This window comes from Coregonus clupeaformis, chromosome 14, assembly GCF_020615455.1.
Source record: "Coregonus clupeaformis isolate EN_2021a chromosome 14, ASM2061545v1, whole genome shotgun sequence".
Lineage (NCBI taxonomy): Eukaryota > Metazoa > Chordata > Actinopteri > Salmoniformes > Salmonidae > Coregonus > Coregonus clupeaformis.
The window spans coordinates 26,335,086-26,359,547 of NC_059205.1; the positions used below are offsets into that span (position 1 = coordinate 26,335,086).

The following is a 24,462-nucleotide window of genomic DNA, read 5'->3' on the forward strand; positions in this document are numbered from 1 at the left end:
GTTTCACCTTTCAACAGGACAACGACCCTAAGCACACAGCCAAGACAACGCAGGAGTGGCTTCGGGACAAGTCTCTGAATGTCCTTGAGTGGCCCAGCCAGAGGCCGGACTTGAACCCGATCGAACATCTCTGGAGAGACCTGAAAATAGCTGTGTAGTAATGCTCCCCATCCAACCTGACAGAGCTTGAGAGGATCTGCAGAGAAGAATGGGAGAAACTCCCCAAATACAGGTGTGCCAAGCTTGTAGCATCATACCCAAGAAGACTCGAGGCTGGAATCGCTGCCAAAGGTGCTTCAACAAAGTACTGAGTAAAAGGGTCTGAATAGTTCGGTAAATGTGGCATTTCCTTTTTTTTATTTATTAAATTTAGCAACATTTTCTAAAAAACTGTTTTTGCTTTGTCATTATAGGGTATTGTGTTTAGATTGAGGAAAAAAAACAATTTAATACATTTTAGAATAAGGCTGTAACCTAACAAAATGTGGAAAAGTAAAATGGTCTGAATACTTTCCGAAGGCACTGTATATAAAACACAGGACAATCACTTTTTTGACTGCACTGGGCCTTAAAATCAACTTGCAGTGCTATTTTAAATAACATGCTTGTTTGCTGATTTTTTTTTTCTCCCTAGATCCTAGCCATGTCTTTTTCAAGGGATTTATAACTTGATTGTCTTACTTAATCCCTCCTCTCCAGAGTCCAAGGCGTGGGAGCTGGACACCTGCAGGGGCCACTACAACAACGTGTCCTGTGCTGTCTTCCACCCCCGCCAGGAGCTCATCCTTTCCAACTCTGAGGACAAGAGCATCCGTGTGTGGGACATGTCCAAGAGGACTGGCGTCCAGACCTTCCGCAGGGACCACGACCGCTTCTGGGTGCTGGGGGCTCACCCCAACCTAAACCTATTTGCTGCTGGTAAGTGACTAACGTATAATGATAACAATGAATTGAATTGATATGGAGCTTTTTATTGTGCTCAAAGTAGATTACATTGGAAGGCGGATGGAGGTGGTCGTCTTGACTCTTGACCCACCTCAAATGCAGATGGGCACACATACTGACTATTGCTGCACTTAATTTCACTCTTTCACTGACCGTGTGTTGTTGAAGACGTGTTATTAAGTGGAGTGGGTAACCAGGCTGTTTGTCCTCCCAGGTCATGACAGTGGTATGCTGGTGTTTAAGCTGGAGCGTGAGCGTCCGGCCTATGCCGTGTACGGCAACATGCTCTACTATGTCAAGGATCGCTTCCTGCGACAGCTCGACTTCAACAGCAGCAAGGACACTGCCGTCATGCAGCTACGCAGGTGTCTGTGTGTATGCATGCTCATATAATACTGCAAAGTCTGTATTGTCCTTTAACTGAATTCTGAAGGATGAGACTGACTGCTTGCGAGTTTCTAAAAGAATGTGAGAGGTCAGCTGGTTTTGTCATTATGTGAATTCTAACCACTGTTCTGTTTTTCTACTAGTGGGTCAAAGTTCCCAGTGTTCAGCATGTCTTACAACCCCGCAGAGAATGCTGTCCTGCTCTGCACTGTGAGTCTCGCTCTTAAAAAAAAGTGCATTCACATAATAGTTTAAGGATTGGCATCCTTGATTAAGATGAGCAAAAAATACTATTAAATAAATAATACATACTGAGCTATATTGTGTACTTAGAACTTTGGGAAATGATATATATTTTATACTAATACAATTGCTCAGAGAGATTTTGTTTAACAAGTCTTTTTTTATTATTTGTATTATTGGTAACTTTGTTTTCATTACCTCACCATTGCGAGGATAACGACACTGAGCCTTTTTCTAAAATGTTTTATGGGATTGGAGAACACATTGGGAGCTGATCTTAGACCATTCCTCCATGCAGAACCTTTCCAGATCCTTGATATCCTTCGTCTGTGCTTAAGGCAGTGTTGTATGTAGTACTCGAGCCCGGTCTCAAGACCACAACTTATCAATTATGTAGTACAATAGAAAAATCATGCACAAAGTAGCCTACACAATCACAAAGCACGTGAAATATATTCACATGCGCGCCGCACACACAGCCTAGTTTCAGGGGAATGTCATCTGCATGCAGCAAGAGTGTGCAGCTCTCAGCTGGTTTTGGCATTGAGCAGCATACAGAAGAATGACATTGGTAGCCGGTAGGGTAGGAAAGAAATTTCAACTTTATTCTACCAGTAAATGCTAACTAAGGCAACAATGGGTATGCAAACCAGGTATTGAAAAAGTGTTAGTCCGAAGTGTTGATTTCTGATGCGCAATTGTCATTATGCCTGTTTGCATCAGGGGCGTAGACATGGATAGGCCTGGGTGGACAAAGGCCCACCCACTGGGGAGCCAGGCCCTGGCAAGCCCACCCAATCAGATTGATGTCGTTTAAGCATTGTTGTGGACTTAGACATCACTTATTTTTATTAATTTTTTTAAGTGATTTTTGAGAGTGGAAATCTATTGGAAAACTCATTTAAAAAAAAAAAAAAATAGGAAAACATAGGAGTTTTCACACAGGGTGCCTTTCCTTCGCTGGGCGGGCCGTTTGGGAACTTTTGGGCAAAATTAGAGTATACCCACTTCTCCAGACACCACTGCATAGGACCGATTTTGAAAGACCGCAGTCACACACAGCATGATATTAAAGGATAAGCAGTCCATAAACTTGGACATAATAAGCCTGTAGGTCCCAATCATAAGAATACAAAAACACAATATTAAGCATTTCCCAATAGAAATTACTTCACATTGCAAAAAACATTTCACGTTTAGCACACAAAGTAATCAGTGTTCTAAAGTTTACAGTGGAACTGACAGCATTTTAACTACTTTGCACATATGAAACAGACAATCATAATATCAGTCAAACATATCAAATTCCCAGTTTAAGCTACAAAACCAACTTTATAAGAGGTTTTAAAAATAGGTTATATTTGACTCAATGTTCCATGACGTACACTAAGGCATTGTTGGCAGAATAGATGGATGCAGTTCAATGCGTGATTAATATAATTCACCAATACATTTCTTTATTGTCAAAATAATATTGCTATCAGGTTGTAAATCACAGCTGGCCTGGTACATTGTTTGCTGCCTCCATTCGGGATGCACCGTTTCAATTTCAATGACTCAATATTCTGGACAAAGACTGAGAAATGTAAATAAGGCTGGGAATGTCAAGACAATCAAACTAGCAAGAGCAATCATCACAAGTCAGTCATAATGTGGCTAATAGGCTAGTGTATCTATTTATGTAGCAAGCTAAAAACACTGAGTCTAACGTTAGCTAGATAGCTAGCTAGCGGCTAGGAGGATGTCATGCCATGGAGGAGTGGGTGAGTGCCTAACTTTTTCCCCTCATATCGTTTTTTGGTGGCTATTCACAGCTAGAGATGCAGGTGTCATTTGGTTAGCTAGCAAGAACTTGAACGACTGTTATACAGTTAGCATATCTCCTGCGTTCGCAAATTTACTCTGGCTATCCTACTCCGATTTCAGAGCACGCTCGTCTGAGTGTGCTAGAGCGCAGAACAACTGATGAATTTACGAAAGGGCAACACCTGCTGAATATGACCAGTGTCAGTAAACGTAGGCAAAGAAAGTAATAGTTAGATAACATGTAAACAGCCTGACCAGCTCTGCTATGGCAAGTAAAATGGTCAGAGTGAAATATTTTCTCATTTGTGTCTGGAAGTAGCTAGCTAGCAAGCTAGCCAACATTAGCCAGTTAGCTTGGGTGCTTGGTTGGGACAAGTATGCATTAGCAGGCAAGCTGCAGAAGGACGAGGAGGGTACAATTCCCCATAGTTTATCAGTGCAATTTTGACGACCAACTAGCTGAAAAGGTTTGAGAGGGTTTATCTGATGTTCCTTTATTAGATTTTAGCTCATCTTGCACTGGCTAGCATTAGTTGTTGATCGTGTTGTTGTTGATGTGCGGAACTGAGGGAGAGCGAGCCTACCTTTGCAATAGGACTCTAAAGTTCCCAAATGTAAGAGGACTCTCGTGGTGTTTACATATTTGCAGAAATCCATTCAGGTGTATTTTGTGGCTTTTGGCGAATGCATTCTAATGATTGCGCTGTTACAACTGCCTGTAAACGCACAGTACAGTTCAAAGTGAATGATTGCAGGCCTGTGTGGCAAATGGTCCTGGACAAGACAGATGTTTTATTTACTGCAGTGTCTATTAATTGTCCGAACGCATGGCCGCTTTCCCACTCTGCCTTTAGTATACGTAAATCCCAAACATTCTTAGAATATATGAAAACTTGAAAATGACCACGTGGTCGCTTGTCAGAAAGTTTAAAAAAAAGTGTAATTCTTCCTGGGTGTGTATATGAACAGATTTTAATAAGATTTCATGTTGCTAAAATGTTGTCTGTTCCACTTTAAATGCAACAATTTTTCACAAGTTATTTTCAAAGAGATGGCTAACAGCAAGCGCGCTGCAATAAACACAGTTGCACTCACCAGATGATGATAATTTGAAACGTAACTTCTTGTTGAAAGTTATTCTTGAAAAGGAGAATGTAACAAATTAGCAACAACATCCTCTTTGATAACACCTGCTGCAGCCGATGCAAACTAGCCGACAAGGGAAAACTACTGCTCGCTATTGCACAGTGACCTGTTGGCCTTCAAGTTTTCATACGTTTTTGTATAAACGGTCTAAGGCACTGCATCGCAGTGCTAAAGGCCTCACTACAGACCCGGGTTCGATCCCGGGCTGTATCACAATCGGCCATGATTGGGAGTCCCATAGGGCGGCGCACAATTGGCCCAGCGTCGTCCGTCTTAGGGGAGGGTTTGGCCGGGGGGGCTTTACTTGGCTCATCATGCTCTAGCGACTCCTTGTGGCGGGCCGGGCACCTGCAGGCTGACCTCGGTCGTCAGTTGAACGGGGTTTCCTCCGACACATTGGTGCGGCTGGCTTCTGTATTAAGTGGCGGGTGTTAAAAAATTGCTGTTTAGCGGGTCATGTTTCGGAGGATGCATGACTCGACCTTCGCCTCCCGAGCCCGTTGGGGAGTTGCAGCGATGAGACAAGATCGAAATTGGGGAGAAAATACAACAACAGCAAAGATTATGGTCCCACTCATTAAGTCAAAATGTGATTGGTTGATTTCACTGTCACTCTAAAATGTTCCACTAATACAGTTGAATGGCAGACGCCTTTTATCTAGCTTCTGATGGCCTAGCCAGTGGCTGACTTAGCTAGCTAGATTTATCTCCCCAGAGACAGCAAAGAAAAATCCTGATTGGATCTTTTTTCTCTTCAGTGTTAAACCTTTCCTTTCCAACAAAAACTGAAGAGATTCAATCAGAACGTAATTGAAAATATTATAATATTATCATTATTTTATAAATCCTTAGCCCTTCTCTGAAGGCATATAAGGCCCATTGTTCCCCACTGTTTGGGTTAGTAAATGAGTGGCTCTATTTTCCCTCAGCATGCATTTTTTTCACTATTCTGAATGTCTAAAGAATCTATATGTTCTGAAATATGAACACAGAAGTACTGGACATTTTGAACTCCGGTCTTGACTCCGACTCGATTTGCTCCAGTCTTGGTCTTGAATCGAACACAACACTGGCTTATGGACTGCCCTCTTCAATTCAAACCACAGGTTTTCAATGGGGTTAAAGTCTGGAGAGTGAGATGTCTACTACAAAATGTTGATTTTGTGATCAATTAACCATTTCTTTGTGGATTTTGATGTGTGCTTGGGGTTCTAATACTCGTTTCAATGTGTCACTTATGGGATATGCCTTAAGGCAGGTCACAAGCTCAAAGTATCCAATCACACAACGTCTGTTAGAGACAGACAGGTCGAGGAGCGATTCAGGTGAGCCCCTCTCCAAGAGCGCCACTTGCCCGCCAGCTGGTCATTCTCGCCGCTGTTCCTTGCGGAAGTGACTGCATTCACAAGAACCTCTCCTCAGCATGACTAGATTCCTGTCTTCTTACTAAACTGTTTTCATGCGAACCGAGATGTTAATGCTGCCGAACGTAGAACCTCAGCTCCTGACAATAGTGTTGAGTACTGACCGACAGGAAAGTTTTGCTTAGAGTAGAATACATTTTCTCCTTGTCCATCTCCATTGTAGCTAGCATCACACAGCTAGCTATCGAGACTTGGTTAGCCCTCGCCGCAAGGCTTTGGCTAACCTGGCTAGCTAACCACGCTAACAATGGACTAGCTTTCGCCACTAGGCTTAAGCTAACCTGTCTTGCTCACTGTAAGGCAAGCTAACCATACCAGCATTACTACCTGCAACACCGTAATATATATCCCTTCTATTGTCTAGCTAGCTGGAAAGCTAGCTATCGACACTACAAAGGGCTAGTCTCTTGCCTTAAGTCTTAGCTAACCCAAACTAGCTTTTCCACCGGGAAGGGTAGAATTGCTAGCTCGCCTCTTGCATTTAGCTCAACCCACGTTCACCCGTGCCGTGTTGACCAGACTGACCGCCCTAGCTTCACAGCTTAACGGTCGAGAGACATGGGAAGCACACGCTTTTCTCCAGCTAGCGGTGCTAACTAGCTAGACTATTAGCCGCGAGGCAAACACTAACTAAGCTCACACTTTGCTCAAGGAATACTATTTAAAGGCCCAATGCATCCTTTTTTAAAATATCAAATCATTCCTGGGTAACAATTAGGTACCTTACTGTAATAGACTTGTTAGCTGACAACGTCACAATCGATGTGCGTGCTTCAAAGGGGCAGAAGGCCGTGTGTTATGGTTCTGGATGGCCAGACAGCTAGCAACAATGGAAAATTGCCATGTGGTGAATCGTAAGTGGCTTGCGTCAGCTCGTTTGATCTTGTTCTTGATACCATGTCTTGTTATGAGGTGTTTTGACTGATGTCACGTCTATGCTAATATGGCTAAAATTCGCTAGCTAGCTAACTGTAACGATGTATTTGAGAGAAGTGCTCATTATGCAATTGTATTTGAGAGAAGTGCTCATTATGCAATTTTATTTATGTTTTCAATAAACATTGGAGACGAAATATAGTTGACATGTTATTAACAATATAAGCCAACCCCGTCTGTTTTGCCCTATAGTTGCGCACGAGTCTGTTTTGTTGCTAAACAACCAACCCGTCTATAGATCTCCTAGCTTCCGGGCCAGTAGCTTCAGCCCAACATCACATATACACACATTAGCTAAACAATGTTTTTAGTTCACTTATTATTATTTTTATCCATATTATGTCTACCGTGTCTCCGATAAGCTAAGAATAGCCCATATTAATAAATGTAGCCTTAGAATAAATAATTAATAATAACAACTTATTAAATGTCTATAGTGCTTTTCATAACTTTCTCAAAGCACTTCAAAAGCAAAAAACAAACAATACATCACCATGAGTAGACTAACTATAGTTAGGTGAACCAATAGAGGCCAAGTCTTTGAGTGTATGCATCCTCCAAAGATGGAGAAGGACAGTTCATGGCTTGATCAGAGGAAGGTGGTCAGGGAGATGGTTGATGAAGAGTTTGGTGATGATTATGTAGAGGGCTACTCTGGGAACCAAACAGTGGCGGTTTTAGCATGTAAATCTTGGTGTGGATTTTTGTATTTTTTATAATCATATGCATGCTAGCAAAGCCACTACACAACACAACGGTAAACAATACATTAATTGCACTATAACGGTGACAAACGCTTCCCACAAACTGTTAGGGCCGACGTAAAGCTGTCCCAACAGCAGAGTCCCAACACCTTACCACTGCTACACCTGGCTATCAGCGGAGCCTTGTCTGGCAGCGAAACAGTTCATTCAGCCTAATTTTACTGACTTAAAAAAAAAACATAGCTGATATGGCTGACTTGCTTAAACAAATGTGGTTTCTACTGACAATTGAAATGTACAAACTATGGCATAAGTGGATAAAAGGCAATCCATAATTTGAGCAAGCTAGGATGGACCTAGTCAATATAACTATTTGTTCAGCACTTTTGAAATGTACAGCGACAGAATTCAGAACATGGGCCGTTCTTACAGTATTCTCGAAGTCGGAACCGTAGGATAAATAAAGGGGGCATATAAGCAGACAATGACAGCTCTTACAATGTTCAATTATGACATTTCTCTATAACAGGCTATAGGCTACATGTGCACCACCAACAGCTAACAGCGTACTACACAACATACAAGTAATTATATCTCCCTGGCATATTACATAATTTAGCAGCAGCATACAATACATTTTTGGACTCATCTTGTTGTAATGTGCTCACTTGAACAGGAAGGTGGCGCGGCGGTCCTTCGTGTCTGCATTCTCTGGATTTATGGTGCTATAAAGACAACTGGGACTCTGAAAAAAAACAAGGTTGAATTATGATGATGTCAGTGATCTTCAGGTCGGAGCTCTAGAAAGAGGCCCGAGTTCCGACTTGCAATTCCGAGTTGGAGGACTGTTCAAAATGTATTTTCCCAGTTGGAGCTCGTTTGTTTCCGAGTTCCAAGTTGTCTTGAACACACTGTAGTCAAATTTAAGAGTTTCCAGTTGTTTTGAGCGCGGCAGAAGTCATGCTTGATTGACAGCATGGCCAATGTTGAATGTTTATCCTTAAGCTTGGAAAAGAGACCCTTAAACCCAGACTTGGGACCACACACCCACTCCACTGAATAGCAGGCTAGTAATTGCTTTACAATGCTTGCAGTTAGCCACTGGTTCCTTCCAAACCACTCATTGTTGAATTTGCGATTTCCATCTTGTTGTGTAATGTTTATGTCCTATGGCCGATGAGCACCAATACGTTTTATCTATAATTTCTCTTCAGTATGACCTTGAGCCTTCTTTGATGGGCACTTCTAATGTAACTATGACCGCACCCAAGGGTCTTGAATTTTCTAGCTCTACCCTTAGATTTTGCGGTGACGTAGTGGCCCTGTGGGTGACAGAACACTGAGCCAATCACGGCGCGACTAGAGAACATTACCAACCCCTACGCTCCGTATTTTTCAGCTGGCTACCCCACCACCACAGAAAGCACCGAGCTAGGCTGAAACACCTGCATTTTGAAGCTGCCTTACTCAAGAAAGCAAAAAAGAGACCAAGTTTGTATGCGGCTTTATTAACTCAGTGATGATTATTTATTTGTGGATTGTTTGCAAACTGTTATGTGACATGTATTTATGCCAAAATAACATGGCAAAACAGGCACACAAAAAAAACCACACCTGCCCTGAATGACGGGTCGCAACTGGAACCAAATAAGGTTAATTAAATCAATAACTTGCTAACATCGGATAACGTTCATATATACTGGCCATCTCTGAAATTCACTTAGATAATTCCTTTGATACAGCTGTAGCAATACAAGGATATAACATCTACAGAAAAGCATGCCTATGGGGGAGGTGTTGCGGTATATGTGCCATATTCCTGTCAATCTTAGAGGATCTCATGTCAAATGTTGTTGAAGTGTTGTGGTTACAAGTTCACCTGCCTCATCTAAAGCCTCTTCTTTTGGGGTGCTGCTATAGGCCACCAGGTACTAACAGTCAGTATTTGGATAATGTGTGCAATGCTTGATAGTGTGTGATGATAACAGAGGTCTATTTTCTGGGTGACCTAAACATTGACTGGTTAGCAACTAGCTGTCCTCTGAAGAGGAACCGTCTAACGGTAACAACTAGAGTGCATACCAATAGTGTTGGATCTGTGACATCCACTTGTATTGTCATATCTTCACTATTTCTGCAGAGCTTTGCGCCAAAGCAATATCTGTTCCCATTGGCTGTAGTGACCAATACGTTGTGGCAATAGCAAGGAAAACCAAAGTGCCAAAGGTTGGGCCTAAAGTAATTTATATGAGATCATACAAAATGTTTTCTCAGGACTCTTTTGTTGAAGATGTCAAAAAATTATGTTGGTCTGTGTATGAGGAAGTGAATCCAGATGCAGCACTGGAAGTATTTGTAAAATGATTCATACCAATTGTTGACAAGCAGCATGCACCTGTTAAGGCTGCTCAGCTGATTCGTTGACATACTGAAAATTGGGAAATTATGTTAAACTTTTACAAAAAGAAGAAACTATATTACCAAACCAAGGTAAATGACCTAAGACACAATGGGAAAAGCCTGGAGTGCCTTAAATGATATCATGGGCAGAAAACCCAATTAATCTCCATCGATCATTGAGGTTGATGGGTCATTTTTAACAAAACCTTTCGATATTGCCAATAATTTCAATGACTATTTCACTAATAAAGTGGAAAAACTCGGATGGAAATGACAACATTGAACAGTGAACCATCATATTTTTGTATAAAAGATCTAACAATGAAAAATAAGGATTGCTGTTTTGAATTGGGTCAAGTTAGTGTGGGAGAGGTGGAAAAACTGTTATCCATCAGTAATAAGCCACCAGGTATAGACATCCTTGGTGGGAAACTGTTGAGAATGGTAGCAGACTGTATTGCCACCCCTATCTTTAACCAAACCCTAAAGGAGTGTGTGTCCACAGGCGTGGAAGGAAGCTAAAGTAATTCCGCTGCCTAAAAATAGTAATGCACCCTTGGGTGGCTCTAACAGCCACCCAGTCAGTTTGCTGCCTGCTCTTAGAAAACTAATGGAAATAATTGTTTGACCAAATACAATGCAATTTTTCAGAGAACAAGTTAACTACTGACTTCCAGCATGCATATAGAGGGCACTCAACTTTTATTGCACTGGCTCCGATCTAAGATGATTTGGTTAAAAGAAATGGGTAATACAGTGATAGTTGGAGCTGTATTGTTAGATTCCAGTGCAGCCTTTGATGTTATAGAACCCAGAGTCTTCTTCAATGGAAACTTCTCTAACATCAGATATCCACAGTGCGGTATCCCTCAGTGCAGTTGGCTTGGGCTGTTACTCTTCTCTATTTTTACACATTTTTTGCCACTGGTCTTACACAAAGCTAGAATTACTATGTATGTGGATGATTCCACACTCTAAATGTCAGCACCCAAGGCCAGTGAGGTCACTGAAATTATAAATAAGGAGTTAGTCAGTATCAGAATGGGTGACTAATGATAAACTGATCTTAAATACATCCAAAACTAAAATAATTGTATTTGGTTCAAAACCTTCTCTAAGACCTAAACCTCAACTGGAATTGTGTATAAAGGGTGTGACCATTGAACAAGTTCAGGAAGCTAAACTCCTAGGTATAACATTGGATGGTCAATTGTCATGGTCAAGTCAAATTGGCAAAGTTGTTGTGAAGATGGGGAGCGGTATGTCTGTTATAAAATATATGTTCTGCGTTTTTGACACATCAACTATACTAGTTGTTCAGGCTCTGGTCTTGTCCCATCTTGATTACTGTCCTGTAAAATGGTCAAGTGCAGCAAAGAAAGACCTAGCAAAGCTGCAGCTGGTGCAAAACCGAGCAGCAAGCCTTATAGGGCTGGGGGCGATATGGCCTAAAAATCATATCTACATTTTCTTCAAACTAATGGGAGATTCACAATATACAGTGAGGGAAAAAAGTATTTGATCCCCTGCTGATTTTGTACGTTTGCCCACTGACAAAGACATGATCAGTCTATCATTTTAATGGTAGGTTTATTTGAACAGTGAGAGACAGAATAACAACAAAAAAATCCAGAAAAACGCATGTCAAAAATGTTATAAATTGATTTGCATTTTAATGAGGGAAATAAGTATTTGACCCCTCTGTTACCTGTATAAAAGACATCTCACTGTTCAAATAAACCTACCATTAAAATTATAGACTGATCATTTCTTTGTCAGTGGGCAAACGTACAAAATCAGCAGGGGATCAAATACTTTTTTCCCTCACTGTATATCTTGATTTTCTTTGTTACAAATTTAACCAGAACCATGCATAATGCACATTCACTAATAATAACTAACTTCTTGTAGTAAGCATTATAGAAAATGAACACAGGTCTCATAAACAATCTCTCAAGCACAAGTGAGTTGTCAGCTAATCTTTATATTTCAAGTTTAGCCAACTTGGATCTATTTGCTAGCGAACAAAGCAGAACAGTTGAATTTTGAACACACCCTTCTGTCTGTTTCCAACTGTTTGAACAGCATGCTAACCTGTCCACTTTGTTCAGATGTTGAAATCAATTGGCCTACCTTATTTCTCAGAATGGGAGCGAGTTGCCAATTCCTTCTATACACTGAACAGAATATAAACACAACACGTAAAGTGTTGGTCCCATGTTTCATGAGATATAAAAAAAATAGTCCATACACACAAAAATAAAATTTCTCTAAAATGGTGTGCTTATTTGTTTATACCCCTGTTAGTGAGCATTTCTCATTTGCCAAGATAATCCATCCACCTGACAGGTGTGGCATATCTAGAAGCTGATTAAACAGCATGATCATTACACAGGTGCACCTTGTGCTGGGGACAGTAAAAGGCCACTCTAAAATGTGCAGTTTTGTCACCAAACACAATGCCACAGATGTCTCAAGTTTTTAGGGAGCGTGCAATTGGCATGCTGACTGCAGGAATGTCCACCAGAGCTGTTGCCAGATAATTGAATGGTCATTTCTCTACCATAAACTGCCTCCAACGTCGTTTTAGAGAATTTGTCAGTAGATCCAACCGGCCTCATAACCGCAGACCAAGTGTATGGCGTAGTGTGGGCGAGCAGTTTGCTGATGTAAACGTTGTGAATAGAGTGCCCCATGGTGGCGGTGGGGTAATGGTATGGGCAGGCATAAGCGACGGATAACGAACACAATTGCATTTTATCGATGGCAATTTGAATGCACAGAGATACCGTGTCGAGATCCTGAGGCCCATTGTCGTGCCATTCATCCGCCGCCATCTCATGTTTCAGCATGATAATTCAAAGCCAGGATCTGTACACAATTCCTGGAAGCTGAAAATGTCCTAGGTCTTCCATGGCCTGCATACTCACCAGATATGTCACCCATTGAGCATGTTTAGGATGCTCTGGATCGACGTGTACGACAGCATATTCCAGTTCCCGCCAATATCCAGCAATTTCGCGCAGCCATTGAAGATGTGTGGGACAACATTCCACAGGCCACAATCAACAAACAGCCTGATCAACTCTGTGAAGATGTCACGCTGCATGAGGCAAATTGTGGTCACACCAGATACTGACTGGTTTTCTGATCCACACGCCTACCTTTTATTTATATATTTTTTGTGTCTGTGAGCAACAGATGCATATCTGTATTCCCAGTCATGTGAAATCCTTATTAGGGCCTAATGAATTTAGTTCAGTTGACTAATTTCCTTATATGAACTGTAACTCAGTAAAATCTCTGAAATTGTTGCATGTTGCGTTTTATATTTTTATTCAGTATATTTGTTTTTTGCTTATTGTACATTTATAAAACAGACTAGACAGCTAGTATAAGTTTTTGGCTAAAATGCTGCAAGAGGTATGTGGTACTGCAATGCCGCCACGACAAACTGAGCTTTAATTTTCCAGAATCAATGTTCATTGATAGGTCTGTTTTAGCAGTGTCTGCTCTGTGTGCGCAATTTGAGGAGTTGAGACCTAAAAAGGGTATCGTTAGAAAGGGTAACTTCTCCTCTATTAGAGTAAAATATCTCAATGTGTTTCGTGTTCATATGACCAATTCTGTTGGACCAAACCTCAAATGCAAATAGCGAGTTGAAACCGCTTGTAAGAGAGAAAGAAGTGATCTCTCAACTTTATTGCTGTGAGTAGCAGAGGCTTGGACTTTTTGGGAGTGGTATGAGTGGGGAGGGGAGAACTGAAAACTAGCTGTTATTGGCAAAGAGGTTTGTGACTCTCCTTTGTTATTGATCTATTAACCAATTTCCAAGGAGGTTTAAACACTGTTTCCCATGCTTGTTCAATGAACCATAAACAATTAATGAACATGCACCTGTGGAACAGTCGTTAAGACACTAACAGCTTACAGACGGTAGGCAATTAAGGTCACAGTTATGAAAATTTAGGACACTAAAGAGGCCTTTCTACTGACTCTGGAAAAAAACACCAAAAGAAAGATGCCCAGGGTCCCTGCTCATCTGCGTGAACGTGCCTTAGGCATGCTGCAAGGAGGCATGAGGACTGCAGATGTGGCCAGGGCAATAAATTGCAATGTCCGTACTGTGAGACGCCTAAGACAGCGCTACAGGGAGACAGGATGGACAGCTGATCGTCCTTGCAGTGGCAGACCACGTGTAACAACACCTGCACAGGATCGGTACATCCGAACATCACACCTGCGGGACAGGTGCAGGATGGCAACAACAACTGCCCGAGTTACACCAGGAATGCACAATCCCTCCATCAGTGCTCAGACTGTCCGCAATAGGCTGAGAGAGGCTGGACTGAGGGCTTGTAGGCCTGTTGTAAGGCAGGTCCTCACCAGACATCACAGGCAACATCGTTGCCTATGGGCACAAACCCACCGTCGCTGGACCAGACATGACTGGCAAAAAGTGGTCTTCACTGACGAGTCGCGGTTTTGTCTCACCAAGGGTGATGGTCGGATTCGCGTTTATCGTCGAAGGAATGAGCGTTACACTGAGGCCTGTACTCTGAAGTGGGATTGATTTGGAGGTGGAGGGTCTGTCATGGTCTGGGGCGATGTGTCACAGCATCATCGGACTGAGCTTGTTGTCATTGCAGGCAATCTCAACGCTGTGCGTTACAGGGAAGACATCCTCCTCCCTCATGTGGTACCCTTCCTGCAGGCTCATCCTGACATGACCCTCCAGCATGACAATGCCACCAGCCATACTGCTCGTTCTGTGCGTTATTTCCTGCAAGACAGGAATGTCAGTGTTCTACCATGGCCAACGAAGAGCCCGGATCTCAATCCCATTGAGCACGTCTGGGACCTGTTGGATTGGAGTGTGAGGGCTAAGGCCATTCCCCCCAGAAATGTCCGGGAACTTGCAGGTGCCTTGGTGGAAGAGTGGGGTAACATTGTGGTCCTCTGTAGCTCAGCTGGTAGAGCACGGCGCTTGTAACGCCAAGGTAGTGGGTTCGATCCCCGGGACCACCCATACACAACAATGTATGCACGCATGACTGTAAGTCGCTTTGGATAAAAGCGTCTGCTAAATGGCATATTATTATTATTATTATTATTATTATCTCACAGCAAGAACTGGCAAATCTGGTGCAGTCCATGAGGAGGAGATGCACTGCAGTACTTAATGCTTCTGGTGGCCACACATACTGACTGTTACTTTTGATTTTGACTCTCCCTTTGTTCAGGGACACATTATTCAATTTCTGTTAGTCACATGTCTGTGAAACTTGTTCAGTTTATGTCTCAGTTGTTACATCTTATGTTCATACAAATGTTTACACGTTAAGTTTGCTGAAAATAAACGCAGTTGACAGTGAGAGGACGTTTCTTTTTTTGCTGAGTTTATTTTCAACCAGCAACTATCACTAAACTGAACACATTTTTTCATACTTTTTGTAGTGTTCGTTTCATCAGCTGGGAAAAATAATTTTGACTGCATATAAATATAGCTGCGAGCAGCAATGAACGGGGTTCACAGCATGACAGAAAGGACACAATCAGTTGGATAACAAAGCAAGCACTATCATGTAGGAACTATCTTCCTTTATGTGCAATCAGTGAAAGCATTATGATAAATATTTTAAAAGTATTTTTAGCATTTATGTATGTGCTAACATATCTATAGGTACAGTGCGGCCATATTTGAATGCAGCAACTATTTTAAAGACTGATGTAATGAGTCTAAATACAAAATATGGAGTGAATCTGATGTATGGTTCATGAAGAGAAGATTATTGCAGATTTTGAGCATTGGCGTTACATATGCAAAGAATTAGTTGTTAATAGTTTCCTTATTTCTTTACATATCGATACCAAATTCAGTGTGGTTCATCTTAGGGACATCCATGATTGCGATGACAAGTTGATAGGCCACTGTGGAATGGATTTATTGTGGTTTAAATGATTTGTCAATAACTAAGCAAACACTTTACCAATCCCTTGGCTTTTCTTAAACTACACTGTAAACCTTTCTGTGGAAATGTACAGCATTATACTGGAACCAGAGTTGCCAGTTTAATACTGTAATTTTACTTTACAGATATATTTTACAGTACTATTTTCCTTACTGTAAAACATTACAACATCCCTGTTTTAAATGTGCAGCAGGGATGCTGTAATGTTTTACAGTAAGGAGACATGGGAACAAATGATACAAAGTTAATTTGTTACGTTTTGTTATTTTTTAAGATGTCAATGCCGAACGTAACATGATTCATCGTGGTAATGTCTTTGATGACCCTAAAAAGTTTCAAGTTGATAGGCCATTGTGAACTGGATTTTCAAGGGATATAAATGGACAGGTAAAATCTGATATCCTGATTTATTAATAACTCAGTCATCTCAACTTAGTTTGAGAAAAGCTAAATTTAAGAGATGTACCATGGGCCTACATTCCAAATTATATTTGGACTTATGGTTCATGAGAATACGTTTTTCAATATTTTCAAAAAATTCCAACATGGAGGAAAATCTATCCTGACAGACCTTATGTGTCCTTGAAGCAAATTTGTTCCGCATGAGGAAAGACGCCTACATATACAATGCTTGGTCAGACGGGTCGGCTGATATCAGGGGTTTAAGTGAGAATGCCTACAACAGCGCCTCCTATAGTCCAATCAGTACCATTCTTTTTGACCAAGTTTCTCATGGCCTCTAATTTCTGTGTGCCAAATTAGAAATGTTACGTATCTATGCTTGACTTCTTTGCCCATGTCAAGAAAAAACTATTGAAGAATAACAATAGGTTTCACAACCTCGCTGTGAACCCCTAATTAGGTGGGTGCTTATATTTGGCCTATTTCACATATAGGAAATGTGATTTTGCATATCCCAACTCCCCGATATCCCAATATTAAGCATATTGCTTCTCTTTACAACAGGATGGCATGAAAATGAACCATGGGAATAGCGTCCTCCATTCGCTATTTAAGTGCATGTATTTTTTCCCCCTTTTTTCGAGACAGGTGCATGATAATGGTCCATTCTAAATCAAAACAAATTTCACACATTATTTAGTATATGTAAAGACAAGATTAAATCAGCAATAGGCTAATATTGTCACCCATCAGACTATCACTTGTGAAATATATATTATCACTTGTGAATGATGCACAGCTTAAACAGCGCACGCCTTTTTTAGCGACTTTTTCAAATCAGTCGCACACCTCGTGTAGCCTAGCCCATAGGCCTATATCTTTTGATAAGGTTTGTATCAACTGAAGTGGCCAAATAACTTATTATAATTAAGCACATTAATCCGCTTTAGAACAGGTGTAGAGCCTAACTGGCATACATAGGCAGTGCGTGTGTTTCAAGTTTGGGAAGATCATTTTCACCATAAAAATGCACCTTTATAATAAAAGCATTACATGCATAATCGCATTTGCGGTCACTTTTGACACTGGTGTTCTCCTGCTAATGGAACATTCGCGCTTATGACCTACTGCCGTGTGCGCATTGCTGCGCTTATAATGTGAAGAAATAGCCTGTTTATCAACATTTTAAACTAAATGTTCTGATCTGTTGCGTCAGCCTCATTACTTAAAGGTTTTTTGATGCTAGTGGTTGTATTAATTTGGGATCTATCGCATCCCACAACTGTCCCAAACTATGTTTGGAATATTTATTTCTCGCACAGAATAGAATCGGTCAACTTCTGTACTATGGGGATAGTAGATTGACATAGGCTAGTGCTTTTGCTGTTCGTTAGGCCTACTCATCTTGTTGGCTGACGAAAAGTAAATGTGGACAGTCCTTCCAATATCTTCAATATGCGCCTTGGTATTGGATAAGGACGCACGCAGTTGCATCCCAGATGTGTCCGTCTTCACATGTAGCCTGTCAGAAAGACCTGATCATGTGATAGAGAGCCATGTGAGTGAGATGTGCCTAGGCGCACAGCCGGGAGAAGGGAATTATAATTATTATATTCAGCCCAAGGGCACAACGGCCACTGGCCGCAAAAGGCATGGATTTTTTTAGGGGGCATTACGGCCACGCAAAGGGGATGCCACTGGGAAATTCAAGACATTATCAAGTGCTTTTCAAATTGTGAACGAGAGACTGATGAAGTGTGTACAGCCTGCAAAATATACAAAGCAGGGCTCATGCCTTTCATGCGGCTTTTTTCAAATCATCAGAGTTGTATCACAACTAACGTTTACATAAATAACTCTAAATTAAGCATATATAGGAGTACCTGTTTCTTTGTTAACCGCTCAACACAGAATAGCCACGTGCGCACTCCCTCAAATCGGTTGGAGAAAATATCCTTTCTATTTTATTCAGCTATGTTCAATTGTATTCTTCATACTATAAAATAATATCAAATAATGCCACGGAATTCTAAGCAAATCTTGTCTGCTAAATGAACTAGTGTAGCCCACAGCCATATGGCATAGCCAGATCAGGGCCTAACATACGGACAAATCCGAGTATGCTATTCTGTTCTTCTGAAACAGACTACAATTTCTTCATATCATGTTTCTTTAGACCTGTCTAAAATAAATCATGGATTTATTGTGATGGTGTAGGCTATATTTCATGGATATATTAGACATTTTAAAACGTAGATGTTCCAAAGGTCTGCATCAGTGGAAGCCAGGAGATGCTAAATGTGTTTATGTTAATTAACGGTCAATTACCGTGAGACCGGCAGTTATTTGCTTGACAATCACCAGCTGACAATTACATGACCGCCACAGCCCTAGGCGATACCATCATACAGCACAATGGGTGACCGCCACAGCCCTAGGCGATACCATCATACAGCACAATGTTTTATGGGTACATAATCACGATAGGACAAAGGTTGACCTCGCCCTACCCCTACATTCAACAAATGTAAACGCCACTTGGCTTGGAACCAGTGCTATGGTCAGATTTTTTTATTTATTTAACCAGGTAAGCCAGTTGAGAACAAGTTCTCATTTACAACTGTGACCTGGCCAAGATAAAGCAAAGCAGTGCAATTTTAAAAACAACAACAACACAGAGTTACATATGGAATAAACAAAACGTACAGTCAATAAAACAATAGAAAATCTATATACATTGTGTGCAAATGTAGTAAGTTATGGAGGTAAGGCAATAAATAGGCCATAGTGCAAAATAATTACAATTTAGTATTAACACTGGAGTGATAGATGAGCCCTTTGGCCACACACTATTGTATTATTTATTTGATAGTCTTTTTTGCACATCTTTATCAAGGTACATGCACATACAGTGCCTTCAGAAAGTATTCACACCCCTTGACCTTCTACACATTTTGTTGTGTTACAGCCTGAATTTAAAGTGGATTAAATTGAGTTTAGTCACTGGCCTACACACAATGCCCCATAATGTCAGTGAATTCATTTTTTTATAAAATAAATAATTACAAATGAAAAGCTAAAATGTCTTCAGTCTGCGTTCCACCAGACACTGAGAGATGAGTTCACCTTTCAGCAGGACAATAACCTAAAACACAAGGCCAAATCTACACTGGAGTTGCTTACCAAGAACACAGTGAATGTTCCTCAGTGACCAAGTTACAGTTCTGACTTAAATCTGCTTAAAAATCTATGGGAAGACCTGAAAATGGTTGTCTAGCAATGATCAACAACCAATTTGACAGAGCTTGAAGAATTTTGTAAAAAATGAGCAAATGTTTCACAATCCAGGTGTGGAAAGCTCTTTGAGACTTACCCAGAAAGACTCACAGCTGTAATTGCTGCCAAAGGTGATTCTAACATGTATTGACTCAGGGGGTTGAGTCAATACATGTATCTAATCAAGATATGTTAGTTTTTCTTCCACTTTGACATTATTTTGTGTAGATTGTTGGCCAAAAAATGACAATTAAATCAATTTAATCCCACTTTGTAACACATCAAAATGTGGAAAAAGTCAAGGGATGTGAATACTTCCTGAAGGTACTGTACATACTCATAATTTAGACACTTTCTTTAGTTGTTGAAAATGTAATGACGTGTCTCTTCTATTGCAGAGGGCAACTAACCTGGAGAACAGCACCTATGACTTGTACTCCATTCCCAAAGAGAGCGACTCTCAGAATCCAGATGGTAAAACTACACTCTTATTCTCTCTTATAACGAGACTGCATCTGTGAAATGTGAATGGAATTCCAATTTCATATCCTGCTTTTTAGATGATGAAAACCCACTAAACACATGTTCATTCTTTCTCCCCATCCTGCAGCTCCTGAGGGGAAGAGGTCCTCTGGTCTAACCGCAGTCTGGGTCGCCAGGAACAGGTTCGCTGTTCTGGACCGCATGCACTCTGTAAGTGGGTGTGTGCACATGTATTGTCTGGGCCAATGGCTGTAGTTATTCTAAATATGGTTACAGTACAGTTAAGAGGTCAGAGGATATGATGATAACTATAATAATGATTGTGAACCCTGCTCTCCCTTTCCCTCCAGCTGCTGATCAAGAACCTGAAGAATGAGATTGTGAAGAAGGTACAGGTGCCCAGCTGTGAGGAGATCTTCTACGCCGGGACGGGCTCCCTGCTGCTCCGCGACGCAGACGGAGTCACTCTCTTTGACGTGCAGCAGAAACGCTCGCTGGCCACAGTGAAGATCGCCAAGGTCAAGTATGTCGTCTGGAGCGCCGACACCAGCCACGTTGCCCTGCTGGCTAAACACGGTATGTACTGAACATAACCTAAACACTTGGATCCACATCAGTGTGTTACTCTTATGTCTTTTAATCTGTAATGTTTTGCTGCCAAGATTTCAACCTATCACAGATTCACACTCTAGCTGTTGTCAACAACCTATCCCAAATGTACACCCTATCTAGCTGTTCGCTCACTCTCTAGTACCCCCAGATGTTAGCCTTCCTTTAACGGTTATTAAACCTGATTTGTCTGCTTGCCCCGGCAGCCATTATGATCTGCAACAGGAAGCTGGAGAGTCTGTGCAGCATCCACGAGAACATCCGCGTGAAGAGCGGAGCCTGGGACGAGAGTGGAGTCTTCATCTACACCACCTCCAACCACATCAAATACGCCCTCACCTCAGGGTAAAGACGCACCACTACTACACAAGACAGCACTAGTGACGAGTTTGAGAGAGGAGAGCAGTATCCATCTTTTCTAATCACACTCCACTCCTCTTTCTGTAGTGATCATGGTATCATCCGGACTCTGGACCTGCCCATCTACGTGACCCGGGTCAGAGGCAACAGCGTCTATTGTCTTGACCGTGAGTGCAGACCCCGCGTGCTGAACATAGACCCAACGGAGTACCGCTTCAAACTGGCTCTGGTCAACCGCAAGTATGAGGAGGTGAGGAGGATGTCATTTGATGCTCCTTCTCTCTTTTTCTTTTCCCTTTCTGGAGTAACTTTTTGACTGACTTTGTTTGACCCCTGACCTCCTCCAGGTGCTGCACATGGTGCGTAATGCTAAGCTGGTTGGCCAGTCCATCATCGCCTACCTGCAGAAGAAGGGCTACCCGGAGGTGGCGCTGCACTTCGTCAAGGATGAAAAGACCCGCTTCAGTCTGGCTTTGGAGTGTGGCAACATTGAGGTGAGTTTGAGACCCCAGGTTTCATTCAGCATCTCGGAGAGAAGGTCTGTGTGAAACAGTGTGTGATGTAATTTGCCCTCCAATCCTGTAGGTGGCGTTGGAGGCTGCCAAGGCTCTGGATGAGAGGGGCTGCTGGGAGCGGCTGGGCGAGGCGGCGCTGCTGCAGGGTCACCACCAGGTCGTGGAGATGTGCTACCAGAGGACCAAGAACTTCGACAAGCTCACCTTCCTCTACCTCATCACCGGCAACCTGGCCAAGCTCCGCAAGATGATGAAGATAGGTTAGACAGACAGAGGAGTGTGTTTTGTTTCAGATCAAAAGCGTCTTTGTTTGTCAGAGTTGTTTGACTGACATCTGTTTGCTCACTGAGTTGCAGCTGAGATCAGGAAGGACATGAGTGGACACTACCAGGGTGCTCTGTATCTGGGGGACGTCAGCGAGAGAGTCCGCATCCTGAAGAACTGTGGCCAGAGTGAGTCTGCTTAAATGAACACACACCTCTTGCTCTCTCTTTCCAACTTCCTCAATATTTCTGACATGAGATTCTTGTTTGTGGTGCTTTTGGTCTAAACTGCTTGTCTGTTAACTCTGTGGCTGTCTTCCATTTGTAGAGTCACTGGCATATCTGACTGCTGCCACCCACGGGATGGACGAAGAGGCTGAAGCCCTGAAAGAGACCTTTGACCCAGAGAAGGAAACTGTCCCTGAGGTGGACCCCAATGCCCAGCTGCTGCAGCCACCTCCTCCCATCAACCCCCTGGATACCAACTGGCCCCTGCTCACTGTGTCCAAGGGCTTCTTCGAGGGAGCCATTGCAGCCAAGGGTGAGTCCCCTGCCTTGACAGCACAGGCGCTCATTTTGTGTTAGGCATTTGGGACTAGCCTGGGGTAGTGTATTGTGTCATGTCAGCATATTTGTTGTTGTGTAGTTGTTCAATTAGTTTTTTATTGTGTGTGTTGCAGGGAAGGCTGGTCAGATGGCTGCAGACATGGATGTTGATGCCCCAGGAGGAGAGGGCTGGGGAGAGGATGCAGAGCTTCAGCTGGACGAGGGTGAGTCCCTCTCAAAATATCAAAAATTGAGGTGACAAGACTTCAGATAGGCACTCTCTTACCCCATCTCTTTCTATGTTCCTCTCATTTATCTCCTCTCTCTTTCCATCAGATGGTTTCATGGATGCCCAGGATGGATTAGGGGAGGAAGGAGGTGCCACGAAGGAGGAGGGAGGAGGCTGGGAGGTAGAGGAGGATCTGGACCTGCCTCCAGAGCTGGTGAGATGATTCTCTTCTTTAACATGAAATCTCCACTCTTTGGTTTAGCAGGACTCATAGCATGACTGATGACTAGTCAGGCTGAGAATGTTGTCTCTTCTCTCTCCCACTAGGAGTTGCCAGCTGGTGCCGGAGTAGGGGCTGAAGATGGTTTCTTTGTCCCTCCTACCAAGGGCATGAGCCCCACCCAGCTGTGGTGCAACAACTCCCAGCTCCCTGTGGACCACGTCCTGGCTGGTTCCTTTGAGACCGCCATGAGAGTAAGCTGTCTCTCTCTCTCTCACACACACACACACACACACACAGGCCTTTTATACAGGTTTATACTTTATACTAGTCTCTCTCTCTACTTTTCAGTTGCTCCATGACCAGGTTGGGGTGGTGCAGTTTGGGCCCTATAAACAGCTGTTCATGCAGACTCTATCCCGCGGGCGGACATGCTACCTGGGCCTGCCGTCTCTGCCCTGCCTGCGTGGCAACCCGCAGAGGAACTGGAAGGACTGTGGGGCCAAGCAGGGGCTGCCTGCTGTGGGTCTGCGTCTCTCAGACCTCATTGCCCGCCTGCAGCAGTGCTACCAGCTCACCACTGCCGGCCGCTTTGAGGAGGCCGTTGAACGCTTCCGCGCCATCCTGCTGTCTGTGCCACTGCTGGTGGTCGACAACAAGCAGGAGATCGCAGAGGTAGGTATACTTTTTTAGACTAAGGTTAATCAAGTGTGGGCCGAATGGTAGTTAGTGGTGATAACCTGATTGAGGTTACTGTCTCTTTTAGGCTCAGCAGCTGATCACAATCTGCAGAGAATACATTGTTGGCCTCACCATGGAAACGGAAAGGAAAAAGTTGCCTAAAGACACATTGGACCAGCAGAAGAGGCTGTGTGAGGTATTGTCATTGTGTTTCTTATCTCTAATTCCCAACTGAACCATTAGTCCTCAATCTCCCTATTCATTGAAGAGCACACCACCCATTGATCCTTTTTTAAAGATTGTATGTGTTGTTTTTCCCAGATGGCAGCTTACTTCACCCACTGCAGTCTCCAGCCCGTCCACATGGTCCTTGTCTTACGTACAGCACTAAATCTATTCTTTAAACTGAAGAACTTCAAGACAGCTGCCGGTTTTGCCCGTCGTCTGCTTGAACTAGGACCCAAACCAGAGGTGGCACAGCAGGTAATAAAGTGTGTGTGTGCGCGCTTTATACACATGAAATTATTTATATATATTCACTGTCTCTTACCTTCTCCATCTCTGTATTTCAGACACGCAAGATCTTGGCAGCATGCGAAAAGACGCTGACAGATGCCCACCAGCTGAACTACGACCCCCACAATCCATTTGACCTGTGCGCTGCCTCGTACACACCCCTGTACCGTGGACGCCCAGTGGAGAAGTGCCCCCTCTCTGGGGCCTGCTATTGCCCCCCCTACAAGGGCCAGGTCTGCAGGGTCACACAGGTCAGTCGAGAACTACCCTACTGTGTTGTCATGTACAGAATGCCCCTCTATTTAGAAGTGTCCCGCTTTGATGTTAATGTTGTATTAATTGCTTTGTAATTGCTTTGTAACTGAGTCTTAATACAGATTTTAGATGTCCTCTCCCGTC

General features: G+C 42.7%; 1 protein-coding gene across 2 annotated transcripts in view; it reads left to right on the forward strand.

Moving 5' to 3' along the window:
• The window catches only part of LOC121581111 (coatomer subunit alpha-like), a 52,268-nt gene that overhangs the window by 27,288 nt on the left and 518 nt on the right, over window positions 1-24,462 (forward strand). Inside the window, exons 9-27 of one of the 2 annotated variants that reach the window (XM_041896494.2) lie at window positions 700-918; window positions 1,160-1,316; window positions 1,476-1,542; window positions 20,040-20,115; window positions 20,252-20,334; window positions 20,475-20,700; window positions 20,940-21,078; window positions 21,181-21,343; window positions 21,441-21,587; window positions 21,679-21,868; window positions 21,965-22,060; window positions 22,200-22,412; window positions 22,552-22,641; window positions 22,754-22,860; window positions 22,974-23,120; window positions 23,218-23,541; window positions 23,633-23,743; window positions 23,869-24,030; window positions 24,120-24,314. In XM_041896494.2, coding sequence (XP_041752428.1) covers window positions 700-918; window positions 1,160-1,316; window positions 1,476-1,542; window positions 20,040-20,115; window positions 20,252-20,334; window positions 20,475-20,700; window positions 20,940-21,078; window positions 21,181-21,343; window positions 21,441-21,587; window positions 21,679-21,868; window positions 21,965-22,060; window positions 22,200-22,412; window positions 22,552-22,641; window positions 22,754-22,860; window positions 22,974-23,120; window positions 23,218-23,541; window positions 23,633-23,743; window positions 23,869-24,030; window positions 24,120-24,314 — 2,912 coding nt within the window. The remainder of the gene's footprint in view (window positions 1-699; window positions 919-1,159; window positions 1,317-1,475; window positions 1,543-20,039; window positions 20,116-20,251; window positions 20,335-20,474; window positions 20,701-20,939; window positions 21,079-21,180; window positions 21,344-21,440; window positions 21,588-21,678; window positions 21,869-21,964; window positions 22,061-22,199; window positions 22,413-22,551; window positions 22,642-22,753; window positions 22,861-22,973; window positions 23,121-23,217; window positions 23,542-23,632; window positions 23,744-23,868; window positions 24,031-24,119; window positions 24,315-24,462) is intronic. The other variant, XM_041896495.2, reaches the window with a different exon arrangement.